This window comes from Plasmodium gonderi (assembly GCF_002157705.1).
Source record: "Plasmodium gonderi DNA, contig: Chr14, whole genome shotgun sequence".
Classification (NCBI taxonomy): Eukaryota; Apicomplexa; class Aconoidasida; order Haemosporida; family Plasmodiidae; genus Plasmodium; species Plasmodium gonderi.
Window position 1 is genome coordinate 1,524,626 of NW_021628939.1, and position 27,734 is coordinate 1,552,359.

General features: G+C 28.0%; 10 protein-coding genes across 10 annotated transcripts; 6 read left to right on the top strand and 4 right to left on the bottom strand.

The window, feature by feature from the left end:
- Positions 1–394: 394 nt before the first annotated feature.
- PGO_143310 (cyclophilin) lies at positions 395–1,225 on the top strand (the record flags this gene model as incomplete). The annotated part of the gene is made up of 1 exon (XM_028690322.1): positions 395–1,225. One exon carries the CDS (start codon positions 395–397, stop codon positions 1,223–1,225), a length of 831 nt encoding a protein of 276 aa, XP_028546123.1.
- A 1,039-nt stretch (positions 1,226–2,264) lies between these two features.
- PGO_143320 (10 kDa chaperonin) lies at positions 2,265–3,114 on the bottom strand (the record flags this gene model as incomplete). The annotated part of the gene is made up of 3 exons (XM_028690323.1): positions 2,265–2,441; positions 2,646–2,777; positions 3,112–3,114. 3 exons carry the CDS (start codon positions 3,112–3,114, stop codon positions 2,265–2,267), a joined length of 312 nt encoding a protein of 103 aa, XP_028546124.1.
- A 1,743-nt stretch (positions 3,115–4,857) lies between these two features.
- PGO_143330 (hypothetical protein, conserved) lies at positions 4,858–6,687 on the bottom strand (the record flags this gene model as incomplete). Its single annotated transcript, XM_028690324.1, has 1 exon — positions 4,858–6,687. The coding sequence occupies one exon, from the start codon at positions 6,685–6,687 to the stop codon at positions 4,858–4,860; it is 1,830 nt and encodes a 609-aa protein (XP_028546125.1).
- Positions 6,688–7,968: 1,281 nt separating this feature from the next.
- On the bottom strand, positions 7,969–9,262 carry PGO_143340 (conserved Plasmodium protein, unknown function; the record flags this gene model as incomplete). The annotated part of the gene is made up of 3 exons (XM_028690325.1): positions 7,969–8,022; positions 8,881–8,979; positions 9,209–9,262. 3 exons carry the CDS (start codon positions 9,260–9,262, stop codon positions 7,969–7,971), a joined length of 207 nt encoding a protein of 68 aa, XP_028546126.1.
- A 746-nt stretch (positions 9,263–10,008) lies between these two features.
- PGO_143350 (hypothetical protein, conserved) lies at positions 10,009–10,458 on the top strand (the record flags this gene model as incomplete). Its single annotated transcript, XM_028690326.1, has 1 exon — positions 10,009–10,458. The coding sequence occupies one exon, from the start codon at positions 10,009–10,011 to the stop codon at positions 10,456–10,458; it is 450 nt and encodes a 149-aa protein (XP_028546127.1).
- A 689-nt stretch (positions 10,459–11,147) lies between these two features.
- On the bottom strand, positions 11,148–15,113 carry PGO_143360 (hypothetical protein; the record flags this gene model as incomplete). Its single annotated transcript, XM_028690327.1, has 1 exon — positions 11,148–15,113. The coding sequence occupies one exon, from the start codon at positions 15,111–15,113 to the stop codon at positions 11,148–11,150; it is 3,966 nt and encodes a 1,321-aa protein (XP_028546128.1).
- A 1,015-nt stretch (positions 15,114–16,128) lies between these two features.
- Positions 16,129–17,199, top strand: PGO_143370 (hypothetical protein, conserved; the record flags this gene model as incomplete). The annotated part of the gene is made up of 1 exon (XM_028690328.1): positions 16,129–17,199. The coding sequence occupies one exon, from the start codon at positions 16,129–16,131 to the stop codon at positions 17,197–17,199; it is 1,071 nt and encodes a 356-aa protein (XP_028546129.1).
- Positions 17,200–19,732: 2,533 nt separating this feature from the next.
- On the top strand, positions 19,733–21,544 carry PGO_143380 (hypothetical protein, conserved; the record flags this gene model as incomplete). Its single annotated transcript, XM_028690329.1, has 1 exon — positions 19,733–21,544. One exon carries the CDS (start codon positions 19,733–19,735, stop codon positions 21,542–21,544), a length of 1,812 nt encoding a protein of 603 aa, XP_028546130.1.
- Positions 21,545–23,349: 1,805 nt separating this feature from the next.
- Positions 23,350–25,116, top strand: PGO_143390 (serine--tRNA ligase; the record flags this gene model as incomplete). The annotated part of the gene is made up of 1 exon (XM_028690330.1): positions 23,350–25,116. One exon carries the CDS (start codon positions 23,350–23,352, stop codon positions 25,114–25,116), a length of 1,767 nt encoding a protein of 588 aa, XP_028546131.1.
- Positions 25,117–26,143: 1,027 nt separating this feature from the next.
- On the top strand, positions 26,144–27,037 carry PGO_143400 (hypothetical protein, conserved; the record flags this gene model as incomplete). The annotated part of the gene is made up of 1 exon (XM_028690331.1): positions 26,144–27,037. One exon carries the CDS (start codon positions 26,144–26,146, stop codon positions 27,035–27,037), a length of 894 nt encoding a protein of 297 aa, XP_028546132.1.
- Between the last annotated feature and the right edge of the window lie 697 nt (positions 27,038–27,734).

Genomic DNA, 27,734 nt, shown 5'->3' on the forward strand with positions numbered 1-27,734 from the left:
GCATCCGTGAAGCACTTCTAACATGCATAATGCCATGTTTAATGACAGAGGAATAAATGCGTCCCTGAACAAAATGGAAATTATTCCATACATTATATGGCAAAATATGAAAAGGAGAAAATATTTAAAGGAACCCAATTGCTTATCATTGTAAATAGGAGAAACACTTAAACATTAACTGCTAGAACATGTTCCATTTGGGTTATCTCCCATTGAGGCAACCAAATTAAGACTTCATTTATATATCCCTGTTGTATTCCTTATTCTTGGGAATCACACCAAATGCATACATAATAGATATAAAAAAGAAGGAAAAAAGGTGTATGCTTTAAAATAACTTTTTCAGGGGTTGTACCATTTTTTTTCTCTTTTTTTTTTTTTTTTTTTTTGTAATATGCTTAACAAAAGCTTGAGGGCAACTAAAATAATAGGGAAGAGATGTTTCCAATGGTGGGATAATCTCAATGTATCATGGAAATTTGCAATAGGTTTTTCCGTTCTGTTTCCACCTCTTTGGAATTATAATGAAAGAAGAAAGGCAAGAGAAAAACAGATATACTACAATAGATCGATAAAAGATTATGTTTTTTTTGACATGGCAATTGAAAATAAATATATAGGAAGAGTTCTTATTGGATTGTATTCTGATCAAGTACCTTTATCAGTTGAAAATTTCATTCAATTAGCTGAAGGTTATAAAGTTAAAGATAAATATATTGGATATAGAAATACGTTTATTCATAAAATTTATCCGGGTATTGGGTTAGTAGGAGGGAATGTATTAAATGATAAGGAAGGCCTAAGTATATATGGAAAGAAATTTCCAGATGAAAATTTTGATATGGAATTTGTACAAGATGGTGACGTGGCATTATTTAATGAAGGGCCACATAGTAACTCCTCCCACTTTATTATAACCTTTTCTCCAATGCCAATATTACACAAACATAATGTAGTTATTGGAACAGTTTTGAAAGGCATGGATATAATTCGAATGATTGAAAATGTAGGTACAAAATTAGGCAATCCTATGTATAATGTAAAAATTATTAACTGTGGTTTGTACAAAAGCCTAGAACAGGATGGTCCTCCATTTTTTAATATGATGAACATTTCAGACAATGTTAATAAAAATATTATTTCCAAAAAAGAATTCGAGAATTTGTCTGAAGAGCAGAGGCAGTCCTTAATGAATGAAATTGAAAAACCTGAAAAGCAGAAATGAGTACTTTCTTAAAAATTCAATACCTTCGAAAATAAAAAAAAAAAAAAAAAAAACGCCGATTTGTTTTAACTATACACACCTTTTGTTACGTGTAACACTATTACTTTTATATGGTAACTTATTTGTTTTCTTATCTTGTAATAAAGGACAATTTTTTTATTAACATTTTTTTTTTTTTTTCTTTTTGTGAATACTTTTATGTCTATGCCTAGTGGGCATTTTTAGCTAGCTGTTTTTACAATTTATTGAATTTATACAATTTCTATTATGTGCAATAATTATATTATTTTTTTTTTTTCTATTATTCTTTTTTTTTTTTGTTTTCCTTTTTTTTATTCCCTGCTTCTTCTTCTTCTTTTTTTTTTTTTTTTTTTTTTTTTTTTTTTTGTTTGTTTTTTTTTTTTTTTTTTTTTTTTTTTTTTTTCCCTTTTTTTTTTTTTTTTTTTTTTTTTTTTTTTTTTTTTTTGTGTGTGTGTGCATTTCCATCTACAAACTATTTCACATTTTTACCACTTTTACTATTTTAATTTTTTTTTTTCTCGTGTTTATGCTGTGTATTAATTTCCTCAACGGATGCCTCATTTCCCACATTAGGACATACTAATTTTAAAATGCGCTTGGGGGGAGAGATGGGGAAATGACACATTTTGAAAATACATGCATGTGGTTGTTCCAGTCATATTTTGGCATTTTCATATTTTCACTTTTTTTGCAAAAAAAAATAAAATAAAATAAAATAAAATAAAATAACGAAAATGTTGAAAAAATGTTGAAAAATATGTTGAAAAATATGTTGAAAAAAATGTTGAAAAAAATGTTGAAAAAATGTTGAAGAAAATGTTGACGAAAATATTAAAAGAAAAAAATTATTCAGTAAATAATCTACAAGTATAATTAATGGTAAAAATGCTAAATGAGGGTATTCAAATTTGTTACTTAAAATAAATAACGTACAATTGTAAGTGTTGCAAAAAAAAAAAAAAAATAGCCCCATTAAATGTTTGAGTCTTTTATAGGATATTACTCAAGCATCTTCCTCTTATTGATCTTTAATAATACCAATTATATCATCATCCCTGTAAACAAAAAATTCTTCTCCATCAATCTTCAAGGAAGAACCTCCATATTCAGGTAAAACAACCACGTCTCCTTCCTTTACGCTGGGAGGGATTTTACTTCCATTGTTCGTTATCCTACCAGGTCCAACTGCTAAAACCTGTGATAAGCAGGATGGGCAATGTACAACGAATAAAGAAAAGTGTGCTCATTAAATGATATTCCAATTAAGAATGAATACCAAAAAAAATAAAATAAAATAATAAAAAATGTGCCATGTATGATGCTTCAACTTGGTGCCCAGCATGCTCTACACTGTGTTCAAGTATGTGCTCATTTTGCGCTAACTTTGCGCTAATTTTACCTTTCCTGTATAGGACGGTTCAGTTGCGCTTTCAGGCAAAAAAAGGCCGGACTTCGTCGTAGTTTTTGGAACAATTTTACTTATCAAAATTCTATCCATTAAGGGAATAAACTTTTTAGCTATTGTAGAGCTCTATAAGAAGGAAATTTATATATGTGCATATATATATAAATATATATATATATATATATATATATGTATACATGCTTATGCATATGTTAAATTATACAACATAAGTATTAAGGTAAACAATTTGCTTATTTTGTGTATTTCATTAAGTTAACTATTAAAACTTTTATCGATATACAAATTGATGTGCATAGGTTTGTATTGTATATATATGCAACAAAGTTCTTTACTTCTCACTCATAAGGTACACAATATGTAAATATATATATATACTCTACAAATATACAATTGAATATACGATTGAATAAGTATAATTTTCTCCTTGTTGCAAAATTACCATTTTTAAACTCCTGCGTATGATCTGTGTATACGGGGGTAAATGTGTTATGGATTCTTTTATAAATAAGGTACTTTTAATTTCTTCCACGTAAATAAAAAATGGCGTTCAGAAAAAGGAAGTATATATGTTTGGTAATCTCCAGCTATTATTTGCTTAAAAATTTTATATATATGTATACTCATAAATGTAAAATTTTGCTTAAATATATGCTTTTTTGTTGTTGTTAAAAAAAATTGTACATCAATGTTTACATGTATATATGTTACATTAAAATGTAATATCTCTATATTTTTTTTTTTATAACATCCTCAAAGCAAAGGCACTTTTTTTTATGTGCATAAATCTACGCACTAAGTTCGATAATGTTTATTAAAAATTCGAAAAATTTGGATGTTTTGGATCACACTGTTAAATAGTGCAAACGTATGTATAAATAATTTACCCCATAACTGTGTACTTTTTTATGTTCTTATTTTTTCATGTAAGAGGAATGAAATGAATCCCTTTTTCATATGACAATTACATATATTCATACATGAATTATTCACATCCTTCCAACATTATTATGCTACATCATCTTATTTTGTAGGGCCATAAGCAACTTACTGTTTTAGTAAAAATTATAGAGCACCGAAACGAAAAAAAAAAAAATATATACATCGCAACGTTCGGTTGTGTGCACAAGAAACAATAAAGTCACTTTATTTTATTTATTATTTTTTTTAACTACTTTGATGTTGCTTGACATAATTTTACCATTATTTAGTGCTTTGTGTATATATACCTGTGCATAATTTTTTTTTTTTTTTTTCCCTATTTCAGAGGTATGAATTGCATCCATTCATAATAAAACATTTTTCATCTTATTTTTTATGCAGTTGCCAAATTTAAGAAAAGAATTTCCTTGACAGATGAATTTCACTTTTTGTAACGTTTCAAACGTTAAACAAAAGTTTAAATACACCACCGTATACATGTATATACCTACTTCACATGGATGTTCTTTTTTGTATATAGTTGTGAAAATTCCAAAGCCCCATTTATTGGCCTTATTCTGTTTGTAACACACGTAAACGACACAAACCTGGAAATATATTAGTTAAAGATAAGTACCTAGAATGGCTTATCACTTTTACAAAAAATTGATTAATCTATACGTAAATTTTTGCTCTTAAACAATAATTATTTAGTAACAAATATGTAGGAGTTCTATAAAATTTTAATTTTTAAAAATAAAATAAAAAGGGAGATATGCATAACATATAATGTAAAATGTGTATACATATATATACACCTGATTTCCCTCCTATTATTTTTTTTTTTTTACAAATAATTTAGATATTATGCGTAAAATTATGCGCACACACAAAAAATAATAGAATTAATTCAACACTTGAATTTTTAATAAAATCAATATGCACAGAAGTTATTTCTTTTGTTTTTTTCCTTCTTCTGATTTACTGGCATATGTTACATCGCAATAAGTTCTCCGTCAATTGCGTGTACGCACACATAAATATACATAAGCATACGCATACACATATATATATATATATATATATATATTTATCAGTTTGTCATAAGGGCTTTCTTACTAGCACAAAAGTGATAATATCACTTTTTCCCCTCTACATTTCCCCCATTTTATTATTCCATTTTACTCTTTTTTTTTTTTTTTTTTTTTTTTACTCTAATTTTACAAATTATTATTTCCCCCACACACACACTTCTTATGGAAATATTTCAATCCTCCAAATACGCAATATCTGGTACCCACCATGGTAATAAAGTCATGAAAAACATTACAACAGATTGATAAATATACTTTTCTAATTTTGTTGGCTTTCGTCTAACATTAATATCTGTATTACGATCCTCCTCACCTCCTGTATTTTGAGCTATATGTATTTTTTTTTTTTTTTTTTTTTTTTTCATGGAGGAAGAAGTACCACTGCTGGATTGCTCACTGTCTATACTGTTTTCTGAATCGTTGCAATCGGAATTAACAAATTCGTTCATGCTATTATTTAAAACGTTACTTACTGTTTTTGAGTTCTTGTGATAATATATCTTGTTATTACTGAAAGCATTTTTTTCGCTTCCATTGTCATTTTGAACATTTATTTTGTCGTCATTACTATCATCCTTGTTCCCCCCTTCATTAGGGTTACTACTGATATTATTTATTTTTCTTCTTCTTATCCTAGATCCTAAAAAGTTCCCAAGATCAACATTTTTAGAATCATTCATTTCTCGAAATATATTATCTGTGCTATGGTCGATGTAATTACTATCTCCTTTTTCATTCATATTTGTAGAAGAATTGAATTCTGCACAGGAATCATTTTTTATGTCTAATTCAGTTGCATGTGTTTTCTGTTCTATCTTTTTTTTTTTTAAAAAAAATAAACTCTTTTTATTTTTTTTTTTCATATATTTAACACTACTATTATGATCACTTCCATGTGTCTCTTGCAAATTTTCATCATTAAGTTCATAATTATATCCATCATAAATCTCACGTACAAATTCTTTATCCTCTGTAATGTCATCCTCATACCATGCTGCATGAAAAGAATCTACTTCATCATCCTTATTTTCATTAATAAAATCCCTAGAATTAGATGTGGATGTTGATAAGATGTTTTGTTCGTTTGTTTTTTTGTTTATATTGTCGTCATCCTCCTTCTCTTCTATATCCTCTTCTGATGTGTTTTTTCCCTCTTTATGTATAAACTCCAATGCATATATAAGATGTTGATTGTCATTTTCTTCCATATTTTCCTCCTCTTGCTGATTATTAACTGGCCCCCCCTCACTCATGTTGCTGATTTGAACATTGTTTTCATTAGCTATCATATTATTCATATTTCTGGATTCACTCATGCGTCTTAAAACCTGTTCTATGGAATCATTGCTTGATATAAAATTAAAATTGCTAATTAGAAAATCAAAAAAACCTCTATTATATAAAATAAACAATCCAGAAACAATAAAATACATTTTTGAATTTGCTTCAAACAAAAATAAAACAAATAATATTTTCAATAACATAAATAAGTGAAATCTTTCCATGATATCCATAATGTAATTATTAAATTGGGTTCTTTGATTTACTTGATTGACACCTGGTGTGTCATTACTTACTTCTGCTGCAGTGTCATTTTCTGCATTGTTGTTGCTATTGCTACTATTACCACCATCGTTACTGCTACTGTTCATATTACTGTTTCTGTTTCCATTGCCTGTATCTTGTTTTTGTTCTTTGTTTATTTTATTTCCCCCTTTATCATTTTGATTCTGAATTAACTGTATACTTTTCAAAAATTCCTGATTCTCATTTGATTTAATTAAAGTATCAATGAAATAATGCTGTGATGTTACATGTTCGTTTAGTAAATAATCATGCGTTTCATCTTTTATAGATGAAATGATATTATTATGAAAATATATATTTTTTATTTGATCTTGATATTTTGATAACCTTCTTGCGTACGTTAGTAGCAGAATTTTATAAATTCTTGTTTTCTCTTCTTTCGATGCACCGTCTTTTACTTTGCTTTCCTCTTCCATTGTTTCAACTTAAAATGAAGTAATAATTTTTATTCCAATATCCGCGAGGCTAATCATTCGCTAGTTACGCCCGCAATAAATGCGCGAAAAGGTAAGCAGTGAACGGGAGAACAGTGAAAGGGTAAACAGTGAAAAGGCAAATATTATATCATATGTATATTTTTGTGTCTATACATATGTACTTATAAGACATATTAATACAAACTAAAAAAAAAAAAAAAAAAAAAAAAAAAAAAAAAAACGCCATCACTACATGATGTTTGAGTGTTTTTATCCAAGTTTAATATTTTTATTTATATATATATTTTTAAAATACTCATTCATAGGAAAGCAGATATATCGGTCAGTGCAAATAATTATATATATATATATATATATATATTTACACAGTTTATATGTATTTCATTTCCACAGTAAAAGATATTTTTTAAAAGAATATATTATCTATACATGCCTAATTTGAATTTTTCAATCTACTAAAAATGAAAAAAAAAAAAAAAAAAAAAAAAAAAAAGGTGCATTGTTAAAATAGAACTAATGACACATGTTTTTTTGTTACACGATAAAAGCAAAGGTTTGGCACAAATGTGTATATGCAATACCATATCAAATGCTTAATAATGTATAAGAAATTTTATATACATATTAGATAATTTTCGGTCTTCCACAATAATATGTTGTTATACACAGTATGTGTTTAAATTTCAAATAAATCAAACAAGTGTCAACATCTATAAATAACTAATGAAAACGGCAGTGTCATCTTTTTTTTTTTTCTTCCTACAAATATGCCATTGATAATAAAATTATAAAAAAATTATTTTTCAAACAAATATTTCTTCTCTACAAAAAAAAAAAAAATAAATAAATAAATAATGTTTTTTTTTTTTTTTTTTGCAAAAGCTAGGGATACTTTTCACGTCTAATCATTGTTACATTTCCCCTGAACCACTTCTTGCCTTTTTTCTCTATTAGCATTAGCACAAGGAAATAACCTCAGTTTTTCACAGTTCTTCTGCTTAGCTTAATTGATCGTAAATGTATTTGTGTTGTTTCAGGTATTTTGTATGCATAAGGGAATACGATGGTAATGCCTACTAATGTGTGTATGCAAATGCATACATACCCCACATGTATGCACAAAAATATACTTGTGCATAAAACTTTCACAAACGTGATCTACCAAGACTGTGTGTACTCTTCAAATGGCAGCAACTGCTGTGTATGAATGAACTTCTCGCTTTAATTTCCCTTACTTTTTATGTCTTCAAAATATATGAATTACTTTTTTTTAAAGTAAGAAAAATACTCATTTGCGTACTTAAAAATATCTTCCTGAATTTATATACCAAACATGTATGTATATATATATATATATATATATATATATATATATATATGTAATGTACATTTTTTATAAAAAAACGAATTGGGAATTGAACGGCAATTACACCATATGACATTAGGTAAATGCATATTCATATTTTTTTTTAAAAATTAGCAATACTGAAAAAATGGGAAAAACTTTTGCATAAAAATGCTAAATGGTAAAAAAAAAAAAAAAAAAAAAAAAAAAAAAAAAAAAAAAAAAAAAAAAAAAAAAAAAAATGGAACTAAAAGTTAAAACAAAAAGGAAAATAAAATGGAAACAAAACGGGGAAGCAAATAGGAAACAAAAAAGGAAACATAAAATTATGGATTTTTTTATACGGGATTGAAGAAAACATTTGACGTATGTATTTTATATATATATATATATATATATATATATATATATATATGTATATATAATTTGCATATACATGAAGCATCGATTTAGTTTTTTTCTTTATTTTTGCTTTTTTCTTTCACTCGTTTGGGAATTTGTTCATGCTTTTAAGCAACTCTATAGTGGTGAATATTTTTCTCAAAACGTGAGCACATGTTTTACAATTTTTAAGACTATGATGTGTACTTGCCAACAATGAATTTGCGTTGATTTTTTATTTCACTTTGCACTGTTTTATTATATTTTTTTTTGTTTTGTTTTGTTTTGCTTTGTTTGCTCTGTTTTGTTTGCTTTGTTTTGTTTGCTCTGTTTTGTTTGCTCTGTTTTGCCTTATTCTTTTATCAGCTTGTTAATTATTTTTTATGCTTTCTGCCTTATCTCAATTGCAATTAAAGAGAAAATTTCATCACTTTTTTTATTATTACCGGTGTATGTAACAAAACAGAAGACATGAAATCATTTAGTAGATCTTTCAACTCTGGATGGTTTTCCATATATTTTGAATTTTCACTTTTTAAATTGTTCTGAGGCGAAGGTGACCAAATTAATGTGCACATGTATGTATATATTTTTGTGTGCATATCGACTTATGTGACACATGTTTATTTAATTTCCCCAGTTTGTGCCTAGGTATATCTTTTGCTAATGTGAATAGATATACATTTAACTGACATGTTCCCGTTGAACAAAACACTAATTAGGAGCTAATTAATCCAATTCACACGTTCCATATGTTTGCATATATATTTATACCGTCTCTTCATCAAGGTTATTTTTTTCAATCAAATTAAGATCCTTTTCTCCCATTTTTATATATATATGTACATATATATATGTGTGGGAAGGAGGATTATAAATAAAGTTATTTTATCCTTTTGCCTTTTTGAAAATTTTAAATGACACTGTGTGTATACAAACAATACGTATATGCATAAATTTAGTTGTTTTGGTACTTCAAAAGTATTGTGCTTTTTTTTTTTTTTCTTTTTCTACAACGTACAAGAGCCAAATAATTTCTTAGTAGATAATTTTTTCAAAAATTAACATTTCTTAGCCGAATGGAAAACTGTTATTACTATCGAATGTTTGCATTTATAAACCATTAAATTGATGGAAGGGTAGAAATATACGTGTAAAAATACACATGCATAAGCCTATGCTGTCTCAGCTAACTTCATAATAATTATTCAAAGGAAAGGAATTTAAAATGTACATGTGCAAGCAAGTGATATTTTAAATGTTATTTTAAATGTTATTTTAAGTGTTATTGTAAGTGTTATTGTAAGTGTTATTTTAAGTGTTGTTTTTATTAATATTTATTTTGTTTATTTATTTTTTTATTCTATATAAATCTACATATTTGCACATAAATGTAAAGACAAAAGTGAGCACATGAAATAAGGGAGAAAGGACACACACACAAATAAAAGTGTATGTGTGTATATTAGAGTTTATTACTCCCTGTGCTTAGGGCAAAACATATAATCAAAAATATTGCATTAGCACATGTCCCAATTCACGCTTACACACATTGAAGAAACTTACATATAATCATGACAAAAGGATGTTCCATAATATTCATAAAAAGAAATAAAAATATATTCTTTAACCTTAACACATGTTACTATTATAGAACTGCAAAATGGATGATGAGTAAACAATATATTTGTAAGCATTTTAGAAAATGCAATTTTGCAGAAAAAACACACACAATTTACTGTGAGGCATATTCAACCCTAGAAAGAAGTAGTAATACTAAGGAAAATGTAAATAATTATCAAGGGAATAATGAATATAATGACAACACATTAAAAATAAGTGAAACTGAAAAAACTGACAAAACAGAAAAAATAACAAAAGGAACTATAATAGAAGAAAAGGAAGGTCAAATTGTACCAGGTTTCGAAAATAATGTATCCCAAGAATATGGATATAAATATGAAAAGCATGAACCAACCATGTTTGGTGATTGGTCACACAATTGTAGAGTCACAGATTTTTAGAAAATATTACAATCATTAAGTTTGGTTCAGCATGTATATGTACATAATGTATACACACATGTATAAATGTGAACCCCGCATGTGAGTTCATCTACCATGTTACAGTTTATGTAAAGGTTCGAATTGATTAATAGGTGTTTTAATTAAGAAACAAAAAGTACATTAACGTTTCAAGTTCGTAGGGTTACTCAAGTTTATTGGATTTTTCAAATTCCATCTTTTTGCAATGCTAATCATTTAAAAGTAAGATGTAAATAAATAAATATATATATATATATATATATATATATATATATATATATATATATATATATATATATATATATATATATGTATATATAAAATAAGTGGATGATTAAAAATGGTAATTTAACAAATTTTTTTGGAAAACGTACTTTTTTTCAATGAATAAGCAAATGTGCCCATTAATAAATGAGAAGAATTACATAAAAGAAAAACTTTTCGTTTTTTGACGTACCCAAACGTGTTGGATAAAAATTGTCTTTTGGTGAAATGTACCATGCGGTGCACATCCCGGACAAACGAAAAAAAAAAAAAAAAAATAGTAAAATAGGTGTAATAAAATAAAATGGGCAGAATAAAATGAGCAAAATAAAATAAATGTAACAAAATAAAATAAGTGAAATAAAATATATGTTAAATAAAGTCTAAAATAAAATCTAAAGAGCCTATGTCTCACTGAAAAATTTTGAGGAAAGCAACTTCTCAATTCTGTTGAGCACTTTATTACATTTGGTTTCAAAGTTTTTGCCCAATATATTGTCAAAATTCTTTATTTTGTTTTGAATTTCATTTTCTATATACGATATTTGCAAGTCAGTGTTAACAAAATTATCATTCATAGACAACCGTTTAATATAATTGGAATTAAAATTATTTTCTATGGCAAATTTCTCTATGTCAGAAATTTTATTTGATTTATTGGACACCCCTAAATCAAAGTGGCTAGAAGCATTTAAATCAGAATGTTGCATAGAATTGTGAGAACTATTAATTAACATCTGTGAATCTATAATGCATTTTGAAAAATCATTGGATATATATTGACATTTTTTATTTTCCTGAATAAAGTCAAATTCCATATTGGAATCATCATTATTATCAACTTTTTGCAAGGCTTCAAAACTATGTTCTAATTCATTGTAGTACATTTTCCCCCGTAATCCCGCTTCAATTTCTTGTTCATGTATATTAGACATATTAGAATTCCCACTATCTGTTAAGAAATAATTTTTATTTTGATTTTGATCTTGTCTCATATTGCGATTTATAGAGGTTTGACTCATGTAACTTGGTAGATGGTCATTATAATTTTCTAAATTCTCTCGTGATTTCCTCCTTACATTCACATTTTCAGCTTGTAAAGGTTTCGTTTCCCATTTTGTTTTAATATTTTTCTGAAATTCTTGTAACAAATCAGCCTTCTGCTCTTCACTATTTACGCAAGTATTAAATTTTTTATATTCATACTGAATGCTTGATTTGGGAACATACTCACTTCTGTTCAAATGGTACTTTCTCTTATCATCATATCGGTATTTCAATTCATTTCCGTCTTTTTTACTTTTTTGAAATTCGTCAACAAAATGATGCTGCGACTCCTCTTGATATCTTTTTGCGAAATTCAAGTTGTGTTCTACCATGTTGTTATTCGAGTGGCCATTGTAGTCTTTTGATTTGATCGAGTAATTTTTTACCTCCCTACTACTACTGCTATTGTTATGATTCCTACTGTTATCATTTTGGCTGTTTCTTGAATCCACATTGCTGCTTCTTGGCCCTGAGTTGCTACCTCTTAATTTTGTCACACTTCCGGTAAATTTAGAATTCACCAAGGTATCATTCGTTTCTATCAAATTTCCCTTCAGCTCGTTGTGATGATTTTTTGAATTCATATGACCTCTGAATGATTCCATAGAAACGCTATTCGATTCTTTATAAACTTCTTTTTGGTTAGTAAGATTATTATTTGAATTCAACATATTATTTCTTAATTGCATCTGACTACTTGTAGAAGTTATTGAACTTCGTTCAGACTGTATATTCTTCATTTCAGAGTTTGATAAGCTATAGTGTGACTCGTGCGTGGAATTTTCGGATTTAATGAAGTTCTTACACGATTTTCCCGTACATTTGCTCGTTTTGTTTCGACTTTTATTTAGGTTCATAGAGCTATCATTAGTATCTAGCATGTTATCATTATATTTGTGTAGCTCATAATGTGATTCTAATAAATGGTTAGTGACTTCATCACTTCTCGATTCTAATAAACTGTTATGTCCACTTTGGTGGTATTTTTCTGATTGAGGATTCCTGCTCTGCCTTGCAAAACTTTTCCTGTGTTCCATTTGATGGTTCATATTCCGACTGCTGCTAATTGATTCTTCTGATTTGTTCATTAAATTTTCTTGTCTTGTCTGTGATTTGTTTGAACTATTTTCCATATGCATCTGGCTCGTCGATTCTGTAATGGCGCTTACAGATCCATTTAGATTAAATTTTAACTCTATTAAATTTTCAGGCAGTATTATAGTTCTATTTTGAGAGAGAATTATGCTGTTTTTATAATCCTCAAAATTTTCCCTCGACATTGTTGTGTGTCTTCTATTTGATGTTATGGAATAACTTCTTGACTCATTCTTTAGATTGTTTAAATTTATATAACTTCTTCCATTTTCCATGGGTATGTTATTTGAGAGATCCATATCATAATATGCTTCTTCTACTTCACTATTTTTATGTATTGTTGCATTTTTGGATGACTTATCATGGTAGCTTACTGATTTGTGTAAGTTGTTCCTTGACATTATGTGACTCGATTTTAGCTGCATTGAATTCTGTGCTTTATTGTGACTTAGAATTTTTTTAGATAATATACTGTTCGATTCGGCTAGTTCCTCGTTCGATTCGGCTAGTTCCTCGTTCGATTCGGCTAGTTCCTCGTTCGATTCGGCTAGTTCCTCGTTCGATTCGGCTAGTTCCTCGTTCGATTCGGCTAATCCCCCGTTCGATTCGGCTAATCCCCCGTTCGATTCGGCTAGTTCCTCGTTCGACTCTACTGAGTGCCTGCTCAACAACAGAGAGCTGTTTTTAACTACCGCATGTCCCTTCATCGGTTGTGTGTAAGATCTATTGGAATATCTAAATTTCCTGCTAGCTTTCATTAACTGCCCTAGAGCAACATCCGCACTTGTTTGCAAATCACTTTCACTGATTTTTTCCTTGGTTCCTATGACATTACTTTTTAATTTATTATAAGAGTCCATATTTTTTGTGGAAGAAATATTTGTTTTCAAAAATTCGCTATTTATATTTTTACTATTTTCTTGATTTACACTTGATGAAGTTTGAATATTAACAGATTCACCTATGGCTACATACCTTTGCGAGAGGTGAAGTGAATTTACATTTTCGTTAGTTGGTTCCTTAAGATTTCTTCCTGTATGAGAATAAGCACTACCTTTAGTACTAATGTTGACAGCACATCCACCGTTGGTATTACCATAATTTTTTAGGTTTTCTCTTTGGTCTAACGAATTTCCATTAAAGTTTGTTTCTTCTCCGTAAGCAAATTCTTTACTATTTTTATAATCCTTTGTGTTTTCCAAATAGGTTTCAGAAGAAGAATCATCTGTGTCTTTTTCTGCTTTTACATTTGAGTGTGATATTCGATTTCTGCGACCAAAAATGAGATTATCAAGTTGAATTTTGTTATCTCCATTACTCATATACAAACTCTTACTTGTATTTAATCCAGAATGTAAGTTGATTGATTTTTTCTTTTGATAAAAATGTTCATCTTCTTTCTGATTTATGTTTTTATTATCTCTTTGATTATTGCTTGCACTATTGTTAGAATTTTCATTCGAAATAGAATTGCTATTTTTTGATACTATTTCATTTATTCGTTCATCACTTTTTGATGAATATTTTTCCTTCCATTGATTATTTAAAAAGGATGAATTATGTTTATTATATTTTTGACTACCTACAAATCTTTTAAAATCATTTTGAATTTGCTCACTCGGAAAATTTTGTCTATCCTTATCTACACCTTTTGAAAATATTCGATTCCTTCCACTGTTATGCATGGATTGATCTTTACTGTGTCTCTCTTCAACCTGGCTATGTATATCCTTATCACAGGATTCATTATTCTTGTTAATGTTACACTGTTCTATCGTATGTGTTAAATTTTCATTTTTTGAAGTAACTTCCTTATGACTATGCTCCTTCTGATTATACTCCTTTGGTATTTCTTCGTTGTAGCTTTCCATGCCATAATTACTGCTAGAGCGATGAAGATGGCTATTTTCTTCAAAGCGAGAATCCTTATTTAAATTCTGTTTAGAATTTGCTCTTGCACTTTTATGAGGCACAATACCCATTTCTTCGTTAAAACTACTATCTAGAAAAGAGTTCGAGCTTGTGTCTATCTCCTTGTCTTTATGATTATCATTTATTTGGTGGTTATTTCTTTCTATTTGATGAGAATTTCGTTTCTCAAATGTTTTTATGCTATTGAATATGTCTTCATTTAAGATAGTTCCATCATTTTTCGTATGTTTACCGTTTGCTATAAAAGCCTCTCTTTTATTGACAGACTCATTTTTTCTTTTCATGAAATAGTTCATTTTCTCTTATGATTAGAATGGGAATATTTTTTCGTTATTTAACGTGCTATCTTCGGTGCTTTAAGATTTTGCATACATACATAAGTGAATACATACATTAGTGCATACATGCATACATACATATGTGAATACATACATAAGTGTTCACTAACGTAGGTTTATCACCAGAGCTCAAAAATTGTTTTCACTTTATTTAGAAATGTGCAAAAAAAATTGTCATTTTTTTCAAAAAAAAGAGGAATAAATAAAATTTGAACTGTGAGATAAATAGACAAGTAGTCTCTAAACCTATTCGCTTCCATTTCACAAATAGTACCGGACGAATGAAAAGAGACAAGTAAGTTTGTCTATATTTTACTTGTTTATTTATTTATTTTATTCTATTTTTTATTACTCTAATAAAATTGCAGATATATGCTGAGGAAAATAACCACACATAAGCATATTCACCTTATTTTTTTCTATCCCAATGAATGAATTTTTTTTTTTTTTTTTTTTTTTGTCTCACCGAGAGGCAAATGTCTAATTTTCATTGCGTCGCATTTTAGAAAGAACTAATATAATGCACTTATAAATAGGAAAATTTGTTTAGGTTTATCCATTTTATTTATTTATATATATATATATATATATATATATATATATATATATATATACCATATTGGTATGGTCTAAAATTTAAGAGAGAATATGTATAAATCCCTATGTCTGTACAATTGAAGAAAATATTATGGAATTTGATTTATTACTACTTTGTTTTTCCTCAATGTTCCAACGTAGGTATAGAATAAGTGAGAGTAATATTTTCTAAAAAAAAAATAAAATAAAAATATTACACAATAACATAAAAAAAAAAAAAAAAAAAAGCTTTTTGCTTATTTCGAGTTATTCACGTTTTAGTCATCTGTGAGTACCAAATAGAAGCTGTGTATTATCTCATGTTTGTTTGAATCCATGCATGTAACAAAAACAGCGGTATACATTTTTTTTTTTTTTTTTTTTCTATTAAGCCGAAATGATAGAAATAAAGAATTTAGATTTTCATTTACATAATTTAAGCGAATCCAACAGATGCTTTAATGAAGAGGAAAAACTTGGGTTACTATACGGCATGACAAATTTGGAAGAGAAACTAAATAAGGAAGTCTATTTATGGGGTAAAATAGAAGGTATAGAAAATGATTATTATATAACTTACAATTTGAATAATGACAAATTTTTTCCAGAAAAGAAATTTTATTATTGTAATAATGATTATGAATTTAAACAAATAATAAAAGGGAATGACATGTTGATCGAGAAAATAGGAAAGAAAATTCCTTTTACATTGTTTACTGGAATTCCAAGCAGTTTATATGCTGACGATTGTGAGTCTATATGGGAAGAGGTGGAGAGTCAAAATGATGGTACCAGCGAAAGTGATGAAAATGATGAAAATGATGAAAGTGATGAAAGTAATAAATGTGATGAAAATGATGAAAATGATGAAAATGATGAAAATGATGAAAACGATGGTAGCAATGGTAGCAATGGTAGCGATTGCAGCGACATCTCCAAAGGTAACAACGACAAAAGTGAAGAATTAGAAAGCGGGAATCCTAAAAGAGAGGGAAAAAAAAAAAGCGAAAAAGATACAAAAAAGGAGAAGCAGAGCACTGTGACAGAACTTGAGAGATTGTCTTATATTGTAAGGAAAATAGACGAAGAAGCATTTATTGTACCCTACAATTCCGTTAAAATAACAAATAATCTAGAAATGAAATTTGCCAATTTTACAGGACTAAACATTTTAGATGCATTAAAATTAACATCGTGGGTACATTTTAGATACCCTAAAAATTTAACATATGATAAAATTAAAAATTGTAATACTTTTTTTCTAAATAATTTTTTGGATTCCATTAAATCCGATGTTCCAGCAAGCATGTGGAATATAAAAGTTAATGAACAGTTAAGTAAAATTTCAATCATGAATTGTCTATACCCGGGTTATGTCTTTTACCATATTCTTAACACACCATTTTACGCCTCTTTATACATAGGAAATGGAATATTTAACTATGATCTCCCTTTTTTGTTGCCTTAGTGCATGACGAATTTAAGGTGATTGTAAGCAATAACATCGTGTGCAAAATGTGCAAGAAAAGTAAAAATGAGAAAAAAAATCCAAACAAGGCATGTCAATCCATATACATCTCAAATGTGTATTACAAAATAATATGTGCCTTTTTCGAATTTAAAAAAAGGGCTGCAGATGTATCGTTGCTTCTGTGCCTATTGCACGTAGCAACATTTACATATATACGCAAAAAAAAAAAAAAAAAAAGAAACAAAATAAATCGAAACAAAATAAATCGAAACAAAATAAGTCGAAACAAAATAAGTCGAAACAAAATAAGTCGAAACAAAATAAAATTACATGCACACGGGATGCACTCCTTGGACCCTTTAAATATAAAACTTTTGTTTAAACTCTGTCACTTTTGTTAATACAACTATTTACGCCCTTTTACGGGGGTCGAGAAATTGTGAAAAATTGGGGACACTTAATAGGACTTCATGTTAATGTTCCAAATGGAATGCTCATAAAATAATAAAAAAATACATGTAAAAAAAAAGTAAGAATAAAAATAAATATGAAATAATATATGTAAAGATCCACTTGATTCACTCCAAACAATCGCAAATTTCTCAGTGCAACATATTTTGCATACGGTTACGGGTTATATGCGTGTCCTTCGAGAAAAGTAGCCCATTCTATTGTTCTATTCATCCCCCTTGTGCTTATTTTTATGATACCTTTTTCTGGGTACCTTTTTGTAAATTGCTACTATTTTCTCAAAATTTTTTCAGGGGAAATGTTATTTGGTCGAGAATTATTCGTTACCCTTGGTATGAGATAATTCCTCATGCCTTACAGCATTGGTGTAAATATAGGACGTACATAAAATAAGTTTTTTGCTAAGTAAAATACCTTTTATTTCATTTCTTTTTATTTATTTTGCTTTTTTGCTGTTCTCATCCCTCTTATCCTATGCATGTACAGTATTTACCCATTTCTTCCTTTTTTGAAATATTCGTAAGGGTGCTTGCGAAATGTTCATTCGCTTTATCAGCACTTTTGATAGATTATACATGGGTGTTTTTTTTTTTTTTTTTTTTTTTGGAGGGGTTAACATGTTTCGAATGTAAAAATCGAAAGAAAAAGTAGAACGAAAATATGGATCTAAGTTGTCATACCAACTGAGGGAACTTGCCATGTGGAAAATTTTTGGGTAGTTAAAAAAATACTGAATAAAACTTTAAGGAGATCATTTTCAATCTAAGGGGAGTTAAGGAAAATAATAAATGCATGCTTATATTACGTTCCACAAAAATCACAAGCATATGTGCATACGATATTCTCACACACATTTGTTTTATAAGAAAGGCAAACAAAAGTATTCCTCGTCGTATGGGTATTAAGGCCTTCTTATGTGTACATATAAATGCCTTAATTTGCAAACTTGGGAGGAGTTCAAAATAAAATAAATATGGAAATACGCTCTCCCACCGCTGAGAGCTTAAAAAATTGAAAACAACATTAAAAGAGATAAAGGAATTCATAAATTTTACATACATTAATTTTTTTTCTTATGTGCAAAGATAAATAAATATATGTAAATGTATGTACAAGTTGTATTTTTTCGTTTAATTCAAGTTCCACAACAAACAAAGGTAAACGGCAATCTGTACTTTATTATTCTCGTAATTTGCCGCCTCTTTTTTTTTTTTTTTTTTTTCTTTCGCAATCCGTACTTCATTATTCTCGTAATTTGCCCCCTCTTTTTTTTTTTTTTTTCTTTTTAATTTCGCAATGCTCACTAAATTATTTTCGTAAATCGTTCTTTTTTTGGTATTTTCTTAATCCACTTTTTTCCATTTTCACAATTTAATTTTTTCTTCCTCGTTGCCAATTTTTTTTAATGTAACTCGTTAAAATGGAAAGGAAATAAAATGATGAAATTGGAATAATTGCAAACAAATACAGTTTAGCTTCTCTTTTCAGCCCTTTGATTTTCTTCGATTTGCTTTTATTTTGCTTGCTTTATTTTGCTTGCTTTATTTTGCTTGCTTTATTTTGCTTGCTTTATTTTGCTTACTTTTATTTTGCTTACTTTTATTTTGCTTGCTTTATTTTGTTTTACTTTTTTTTTTTTGTTCTTTTATCCCTGAATTTGTTTAACCTTATACACACATATAAACTCACCACTTTTACGACCACGCTTTTGCCTTGTATATGTATGCATACAGTAACCGGGAACAGGAGATCATTTTTTTTTTTTGACTTGTCCGAATTTATCCTATTTGGATTAGCAAGCAAATATCCACATATACACAGCAAAGCGTATAATACACAAATACATAAATTATTGGCTAATAAATAAAGCAAACAAATAGGAAATCCAATAGGCAAATAAATAGGCAAAAAACAAATAGGCGAATAAATAGCCAATCCAAGAGACAAACGAATAGCCAGTCGAGCAGACAAACGAATAGTCAAACGGATAGGCAAACGAAAAGGGATCCCTTTCTCAAACCAGCCATTGTGGCCTAAAATTTTGCACACGAACTATAGCATGATGACATGGAAGCCCAATCAGAAAATTAAAAGAAAAATCGAATTTCTCATCATTGCATTATTTTTGTTTTTCACTAGAATAACAAACAGCCAATTAATAAAATTGGATGGACAGAAAATAAACACAAATTATATACTGTATGTCTTGAAAGGATTATACATATTTGGAAAAAATGACACTCCATATGTTTTGTTAGGGGAAAAAAAGGATATGGCCATAAAAGGGCCACATGCAATTTTTGAAAATATAGGAATTAGTACAACTGATAATAAGAATACAAAATATTTCAGCTTCGATCTTGATGATAACAAAATAAATGATCAGGGAAAAGATGAATCAGATGATGAAAACACAGGAGACGATAATTCAAAAGGGGAAAATAGAAACAACAGTGATGAAGATGAAAGTGATGATGAAAATGATGATGATTCCGGTTCTGATGATGAAAAAAAAAAAAAAAAAAAATTTAAAATAAACTTGTATAAAAACAACCCATATTTAAGAAAAAAAAAAGAATATATGCAAAGAGGGGAGGATGAATCTTTAGATTCATCAGACCTATTTTTGGAAATGATAATAATGAAGGAAAGCGATTTTAATAAGTATTATTTACCTAAAGATTCTAATGTTTGTTGTCATACAGAAGAAACAGGTATGGATGGAAGTGATTCTTATACTTGTCCAGGGAATGGATATTTAAAGAGATATGTAGATGAATCAAATATGTATTCATTAAAATTACCAGTGTATTTTGTAAATGATAGGATACAAAATGATGTAGTATCCGAGTCAGAAAATGAAGTAAATCATGAACAACTTTTAAAAAAAATTGAAAATAAGTATGTATATAATATAGATGAAACCAATGTGTATGCATTATTTTTGTCAAATTGTTCGAAAAGTAAAAAATATGAATTAGAATTACATGGAAATGTACATATTTTAAATAAGTATGGATATTTGCCAGGAGATAAAGTTCCGAAATTAAATTTATATGTTTTTTGTATGACCATATATTCAATTTATTTATTTGCATGGATTTATTTACTAATAAGGAATAAACAATTTGTTATTAAAATTCAAATATGGATTTTAGTCTGTATATTTTTATATCTTATAGAAAATTTTTTTCTCTTTCTATACTTCTTGGCATATAATTTACATGCAAGAGTGAATAGCAATTTATTATTCCTTTCGGTTTGTTCAAGCATATTAAAAAATGTTTGTTCATATCTTTTAATATTATTGGGAGCATTAGGCTGGGGATTAGTAATACCAACATTAGATAGGAAAACATTTATCAAGATAAAAGTCTTATTCTTTTTTTTTATCATTTTTGATTTTATAAAACAGTTCTTAGATATGCACTTAACTGATTCAGAAGTTAATACAGTTTATTTTCTTTTCTGCATTTTACCAGTAACAATCATATATTCTATCATATACTTATGGGTATTTACATCAGCTAGCAAAATTATTATTCAATTAAATGAAGACAAACAATATGAAAAATTAAATATGTTCAAAAAATTTTTTAACGTTTTAATATTTACACTTATATTTTCAGTCATGGCTTTTCTCATAGATATTGTTGTCATGCTTATTGTAGATAACACCATATGGAGCTTAAAATGTTACATAAGCGAGGGAATTGTAAGCTGCTTGTTTTTAATCATACTCACTGCCATGTTTATGTTGTTCAGACCATCCGATAGACTTAAGAGAATTTCACACTTTACTGAAATTGGTGATATTGACGAGATGGAGGATTTTTCCAATTTTAAGACAACTGCAGAAGATGTCACCTAAGCTTGCCATTTGTAGCAATGTTTGCAATATCATTTGAAGTGTCCCTTGCAATGTGTAACCATATAGTGGAATAACGTATGCACACAAAAAATTTTTAAGTGAATTCTCTAAGCTTTTTTATAATGAAAAAAAAAAAAAAAAAAAAAAAAAATTAATATGCGTGTTTGAAACAAGTTGATATTTACATCCACGTATTAGCAAAAAAAATAAATGAAATTGTTTCTGAATAACGATGCTTAACATATTTATCAACCATTCCAAATTTGTTATATATATATTGCACTATATTTTTACTCCCTTTTGTCACATTTTCCTTACTAGTGCCTCATTTTGTGTAGGATGTGTATCATAGGCATATCCCCTTAAACACAAGACAAAAAAGTAAAATAAAAAAAACTATAAAATAGCAAAATAACAAAATAGCAAAATTACAAAATAACAAAATAACAAAACAAAATAATAAAAAAAATAAAATAATAAAGCTACTTATTTTTTTCTTTTTTGTATATCTGCATTTCGTATTATAATTTTAACCCTTTTTACTTTTTCTCCTCATAAATAATTTATTAATTTGTTTTCATATAAAACGTAGTTAAAAAAAAAAAAAAAAAAAAAAAAAAAAAAAAATAAAAAAAAAAAAAAAAAAAAGTATAAGGAAAAAAAAAAAAAAAAAAAAAAAAAAAAAAACATGTTACATATAAACAAAAAATGTATATGCATACACATATTTGCTTCAGTCCCACGTGAACTTTAAATTCGATATTTTTATGTATATCAATTGGACAATGGTATAATGCACCAACACAAAATAAGGCACTAGAATACCTCTACTCTATATCTGTTCCTACTTAGAATGATACATATTGAATATATAGCATATCAACATGCTTCATTCCTTTAAAAGAAATTATGTGATTTTCCGAATTGCCCCTTCACTCCCTGGCTAACTTTTTTTAAACATTAAAATTTTTTTTTTTTTTTTTTTTTGCATCTACAACAATTGTTATTCCGTTGCATATTTTTATTTTTTAACAATTTTGTTTTGGTGTAATATTTTTGTAACATTTTTCTAGAAATTTGGATTTTTTTTTGTTCCTCCCCATGCGTACATATTTACCTGTATTATATATAACCCATAAAAGTATGCATGTGTGAATGTATGTATATAAATGCACACTTATACATACTGCATCAAAAGGTTTCGTGATTAAACACTTCTTTTCTAATAAATTGTGAAATTTTAGCACTATTCCCTTCGAAAGAAAAGCGATTTACCTTTTTCTTTTTTTTTAATTAACTTTGGCATAAGTGAGGACGTATGCCTATTACTGTGGGGAATTGTTGTATGCTGTGTTGTTAACCAGTGCCCCATTAGTGACATTACCAACCAAAATTTTCCATGGTTGCGTGTAGTGTTCATTTTATCATATTTTGCTGCAAAATTTTTGATTTTTCGTCCTGTGTTTACCACACTGTTACGTGTGCATATATATATATATATGTAAATATATACAAGTGCAAGAATGTTCAAGAGGCCTATGGGTTATGCCATATTTTTCACGCGAAGGAGGTTTTTATGAGCTCATAATAACGACAAGAAAGAAATAAGAAAAATTCAGTTTCAGAGGACCCTTTCAAATGTATTGAAAAGAGACACTTTCATATTTCACATGTTGATATTCTTGGATGGTGATGTATTTGTACATGTATATATATATACATATGTGTATACGCTTACAGATGCAAGCGGAGAGTTTTTCCAAGCGAAAACATTACCATAACAGCAAAAATGCAAAATATGTAGCATGCATATAAAAAGAAAAACATTATTAAGCATATTTTTATGCGTTTATTGTGTGTTTGGAAAAGTAAGCAAAAATGGGAACAAGTTGTTTATTAACGTATTTCATAATAACTACAAATCCAAATGTTCAAGTTTGCTAAAAAAAAATACTTCTTTTAGGTGTACGAAAAAATGCAATCGTGAAGAACCTTGTGAAGGAAAACATAATGAATGTAGTATGCATCTGAGAATTTTAAAAAAAAATGAAAATGTAGTAATTGAAAATTTAAAAAAAAGAGGCATGGAAAAAAATATTATACATGCTCAAATATTAAAAAATCTGAAAGAGGAAAAAAATAAGTTTGAAATATTGAGAAATGATCTCAGGAATAGGAGAAAAATTCTGTCCGAGCAGGTGAAAAATTTGATGTTTGCACAAAATTCTATAGTTCACTATGCAACGAAGGATAAAGAGGAAAAAAAAAAGAATTCATTAATTAATGGAAACAATGAAAATGATAAGGAATTAAACGAATCAGATTTAGTCAACACATTCGGGAAAAAAGAAGAGAATGGTTATGATGATAATCAGGATGAACAGCCTAATTTACGCATCGAAGACGTGAAAAAACAGCAAAATCTGAAAAACACAAATTGTGATGAAAAACAAATTGAACAAGTGAAAAATCAAATAAATGAAATAAACGGAAATATTAACCTAATCGAAACGAAGATATTAAATTTGAAATGCAAAATAGATGAGCATTTAAATATACTACCCAACATCTTATTGGATATGGTTCCAGATGGAAAAACGATGAACAAGAATAAAATAGTTAAAACGTACAAAATAAAAAACATAAAAATTGGGAAAGACAATAAATTTTTAGAACCACATGAAGATATTTTAAAAAGATATGATAATAATAATATTTTTTCTAATATAACAAATAAAATAGGGTTTGGGTATAATATACTAGTAAATAATATTGCAAAGTTAGAAAGGGCATTAATAAATTTTATGATTAATACTCATGTAGATAAATTTCTATATACGTATGTTAAAACTCCAGTAATAGTTACAAAATCTGCCTTAACAAATACTGGACAATTACCAAAATTTGAAAATGATTTATTTAAAATTAATAACAATTATAAAATTTTAAATGAAGAAGCTTATCTAATCCCCACTAGTGAAGTCTCCTTGTTAAATTTATTTAGAAATACCATCTTAAATCATGAAAATTTACCCATAAAACTAGTTAGTCATTCGTCATGTTTTAGAATAGAAAAAAATTTCACCTATGGAAAAGCATCCAAGGGGTTGTTACGTGAACATATTTTTGAAAAAGTCGAATTAATTAATATCAGTGATAAAAAAACTTCTCATATGTTCTACAATGATTTGATAAAACAATGTGAATATATTTTAAAGAAACTAAAAATACCATACAGATTAGTCCTCCTGAATTCTTTTGAAACTCCATTTGCTGCTTCTATATGTTATGATATAGAAGCTTGGTTACCAAGTCAAAACAGATTTATTGAAGTCTCTTCTTGTTCCAATTGCCTGGATTTCCAGTCTAGGAAATTAAATTTAAAATATAGAAAGGCTGAGAATAATTATTTTTGTCATACTATAAATGGGTCTGGTTTGGCCGTGGGGCGGGTCTTGGCAATTATATTGGAGCAGTATCAAATTCAGAGAACTTCAAAGGGCGAACAAAATCAGCTAACTATTCCTAAGGCCTTACGAAAATTTATGAACGCGGCAACCATTAATTTGTAGAGCGCGTTCAAATTTTGATCCTGTTGCTGCTGTCGTTGCTGTTGATGTTGCTGCTGATGTTGCTGCTGATGTTGCTGCTGGCGTTGCTCTGATCGTTATCATTATCGCTGTTTTTTCTTTTTTTTTTTCATGTTTATGTGTGTCCCTGTGTACATATTTATTTTGGCATACTTTCCCCATAAACAGTAGTATAAACAGGATACCCGTCCCCACCCTATGTACCAAGTCTTACCCCTCTTAAAGGCTTCGATTTTATGTTACACATATTTGTGGTTTCACATATAATATTTATGGATCATCTATTTTTGCACATCTCTTTCGAACTTGTCAAAAGTTATAAGGAAAAAAGAGAAATAATTTATAGCATGTGATGATATAAAAATACATTTTTTTAGCCAAAGGTGTGAATTAATTTTTTTTCCATTTTTGTACCATTCTGTTGGAAAGTATTCATTTAGTTATGTGCATGTATGTATGCTTATTATATTATGGTCATAAAGGGCATTGTGGATTGTGCTATTGTCATATATAATTTTGGATGTCGATGTTTTTATTTTGTTGAAACCACGTAGCTTCCTTTTTTTTTTTTTTATAATTATGCATTCTTTTTTCATTTGTTTAGTTTTTTCTCCTCACTCATTGTGTGTGCTACTTTCACGTTGTGCTCTTTTAAATTATTAAGCTATAAATGAGATTCATTTTTTTTTTTTTTCATTTTATTATTTTATTTTCTCGCTACAACCATGTTAACAAACTATCTCAATTTTTTTTTTTTTTTTTTTTTTTTTTGAAACAGCAAAACTGCGCTAGCTCAATAAGTTCTTGTTGACATAACAATTTTAGGTTGTGGTAGAATAAAAATGTAGAGGCTGCATAGATGTATAAATGTGTATATATATATATGTATGTATAATATATGCATGTAAATCATGTACTTTTTAACGCTTTTATGATGATCCACAGGTGCACGCAGAATGTACCAAATGCTGAATGTTTTATTTTTCCACATGGATTTTATAGCACAAGGATGATGCGTTTATTTCGAAAAAATTACGCAGCTTCAATCATTGCTCAGCAAGAAAAAGGTTACAAAAATTGGGAATTGTATTTTAGGTACGGACATTATTTGAGTAGGAAATTTTCAAATGGCAAGATCAGAGGTATTAAAAATAGAATGCAGGATATCGACAAGGCAAAATGGGAGAGAAATTTGAATACAAAGTATAAGGAGAACAGAAATAGGAAACCAAATGTCTTACTGGACGAAACATCAAATGAAGAAGATCCAAGAGACATATACTTTAACAACAAATTAATCGAGAGGAAAATAGCGGATATAATGACAAAAAAGAGTCACAACGAATTGCTGTTTGAATATTTACCCATGGAAGGACGAACAAATAATGTACCAAAAGGTTTTAAAATTAGTCAGTACCTTTTTTTGTTTGTTATTTCAAGCGGCGTATTATTAATTCACATATTACCAGAAATAGATAAAGAGAATTACATACGAGATATATTTTCGCTAGAAATTTATTCTTGTTCATGTTTTTTAGTATTTCATGGGGGGTTTAATTCATTACTCCAATTAATTCAATATGGAATACCACCAAAAAGAAAATACAAAGGTTTATACAACAGTTTACGTTTTATTTCTTCCATAATCCCTTTATTTTTTGGTTTAATAACAGCATCATTATGTGAAAATTTTCCAAGAGATAGCATTTTCCTTTTAATCATATCATATATGTCACTGTTATTAAATTATTACCTACTACACACCAAGTGTTTAACACCAGCATGGATGTTTAGACAGTGTAAGATTTTAATTTGTTTTATTATATTTAATTTGCTTCTATTATTAATAAGTGAGGCACAGATTTATAGGGGAAGAAAAGTTTCCATGCAATTAGATGACTGATCCGAAAAAAAAAATATTTCCAGGAAAAAAAAATAACATTTCCAGGAAAAAAAAATAACATTTCCAGGAAAAAAAAATAACATTTCCAGGAAAAAAAAATAACATTTCCAGGAAAAAAAAAAAGCTGTTCGTACGGAATAAAATGTGTAAAATAAACGTGTATGAAAGTTGGTGAATAAAAAAATGAAAGAAAATATAAAGCGGAAAAAAAAAAAAAAAATAAAAAAATAAAACATACGTACGTACGAACGAACGAACAATATAGGAACTTCTATATTTTTTCATAAAGATATAAAATCAAAAAGAACAACCTTACAATATATGTATATGTGCTACCTTTATATATATATAAAAAATAAATACACAAAACATTGAAAAGATTCACTAAATTCTGTTTTAAAAAAAGTGGTTAAGGTTAACGAGGTTCTGTACTTAAGCAAAAATGCATGATCCACAACACTTCTCTCAATTTGATAATAATGTCATTTAAAAATTTACAAGGGAAAAAAAAAAAAAAAAAAAAAAAAAAATTAATATATATCAAATTATAAAATAAATACACAATTTAAGTTGAAGAAAAATAAAAAAATATATTATATTAAAAATATTCCCATTAATAAAACGTAAAATAATTTTCACACATATTTGTTTTATTTGGACTGTGCACAAAAAAAAGGCCAACACCAAAAGAAAGTTG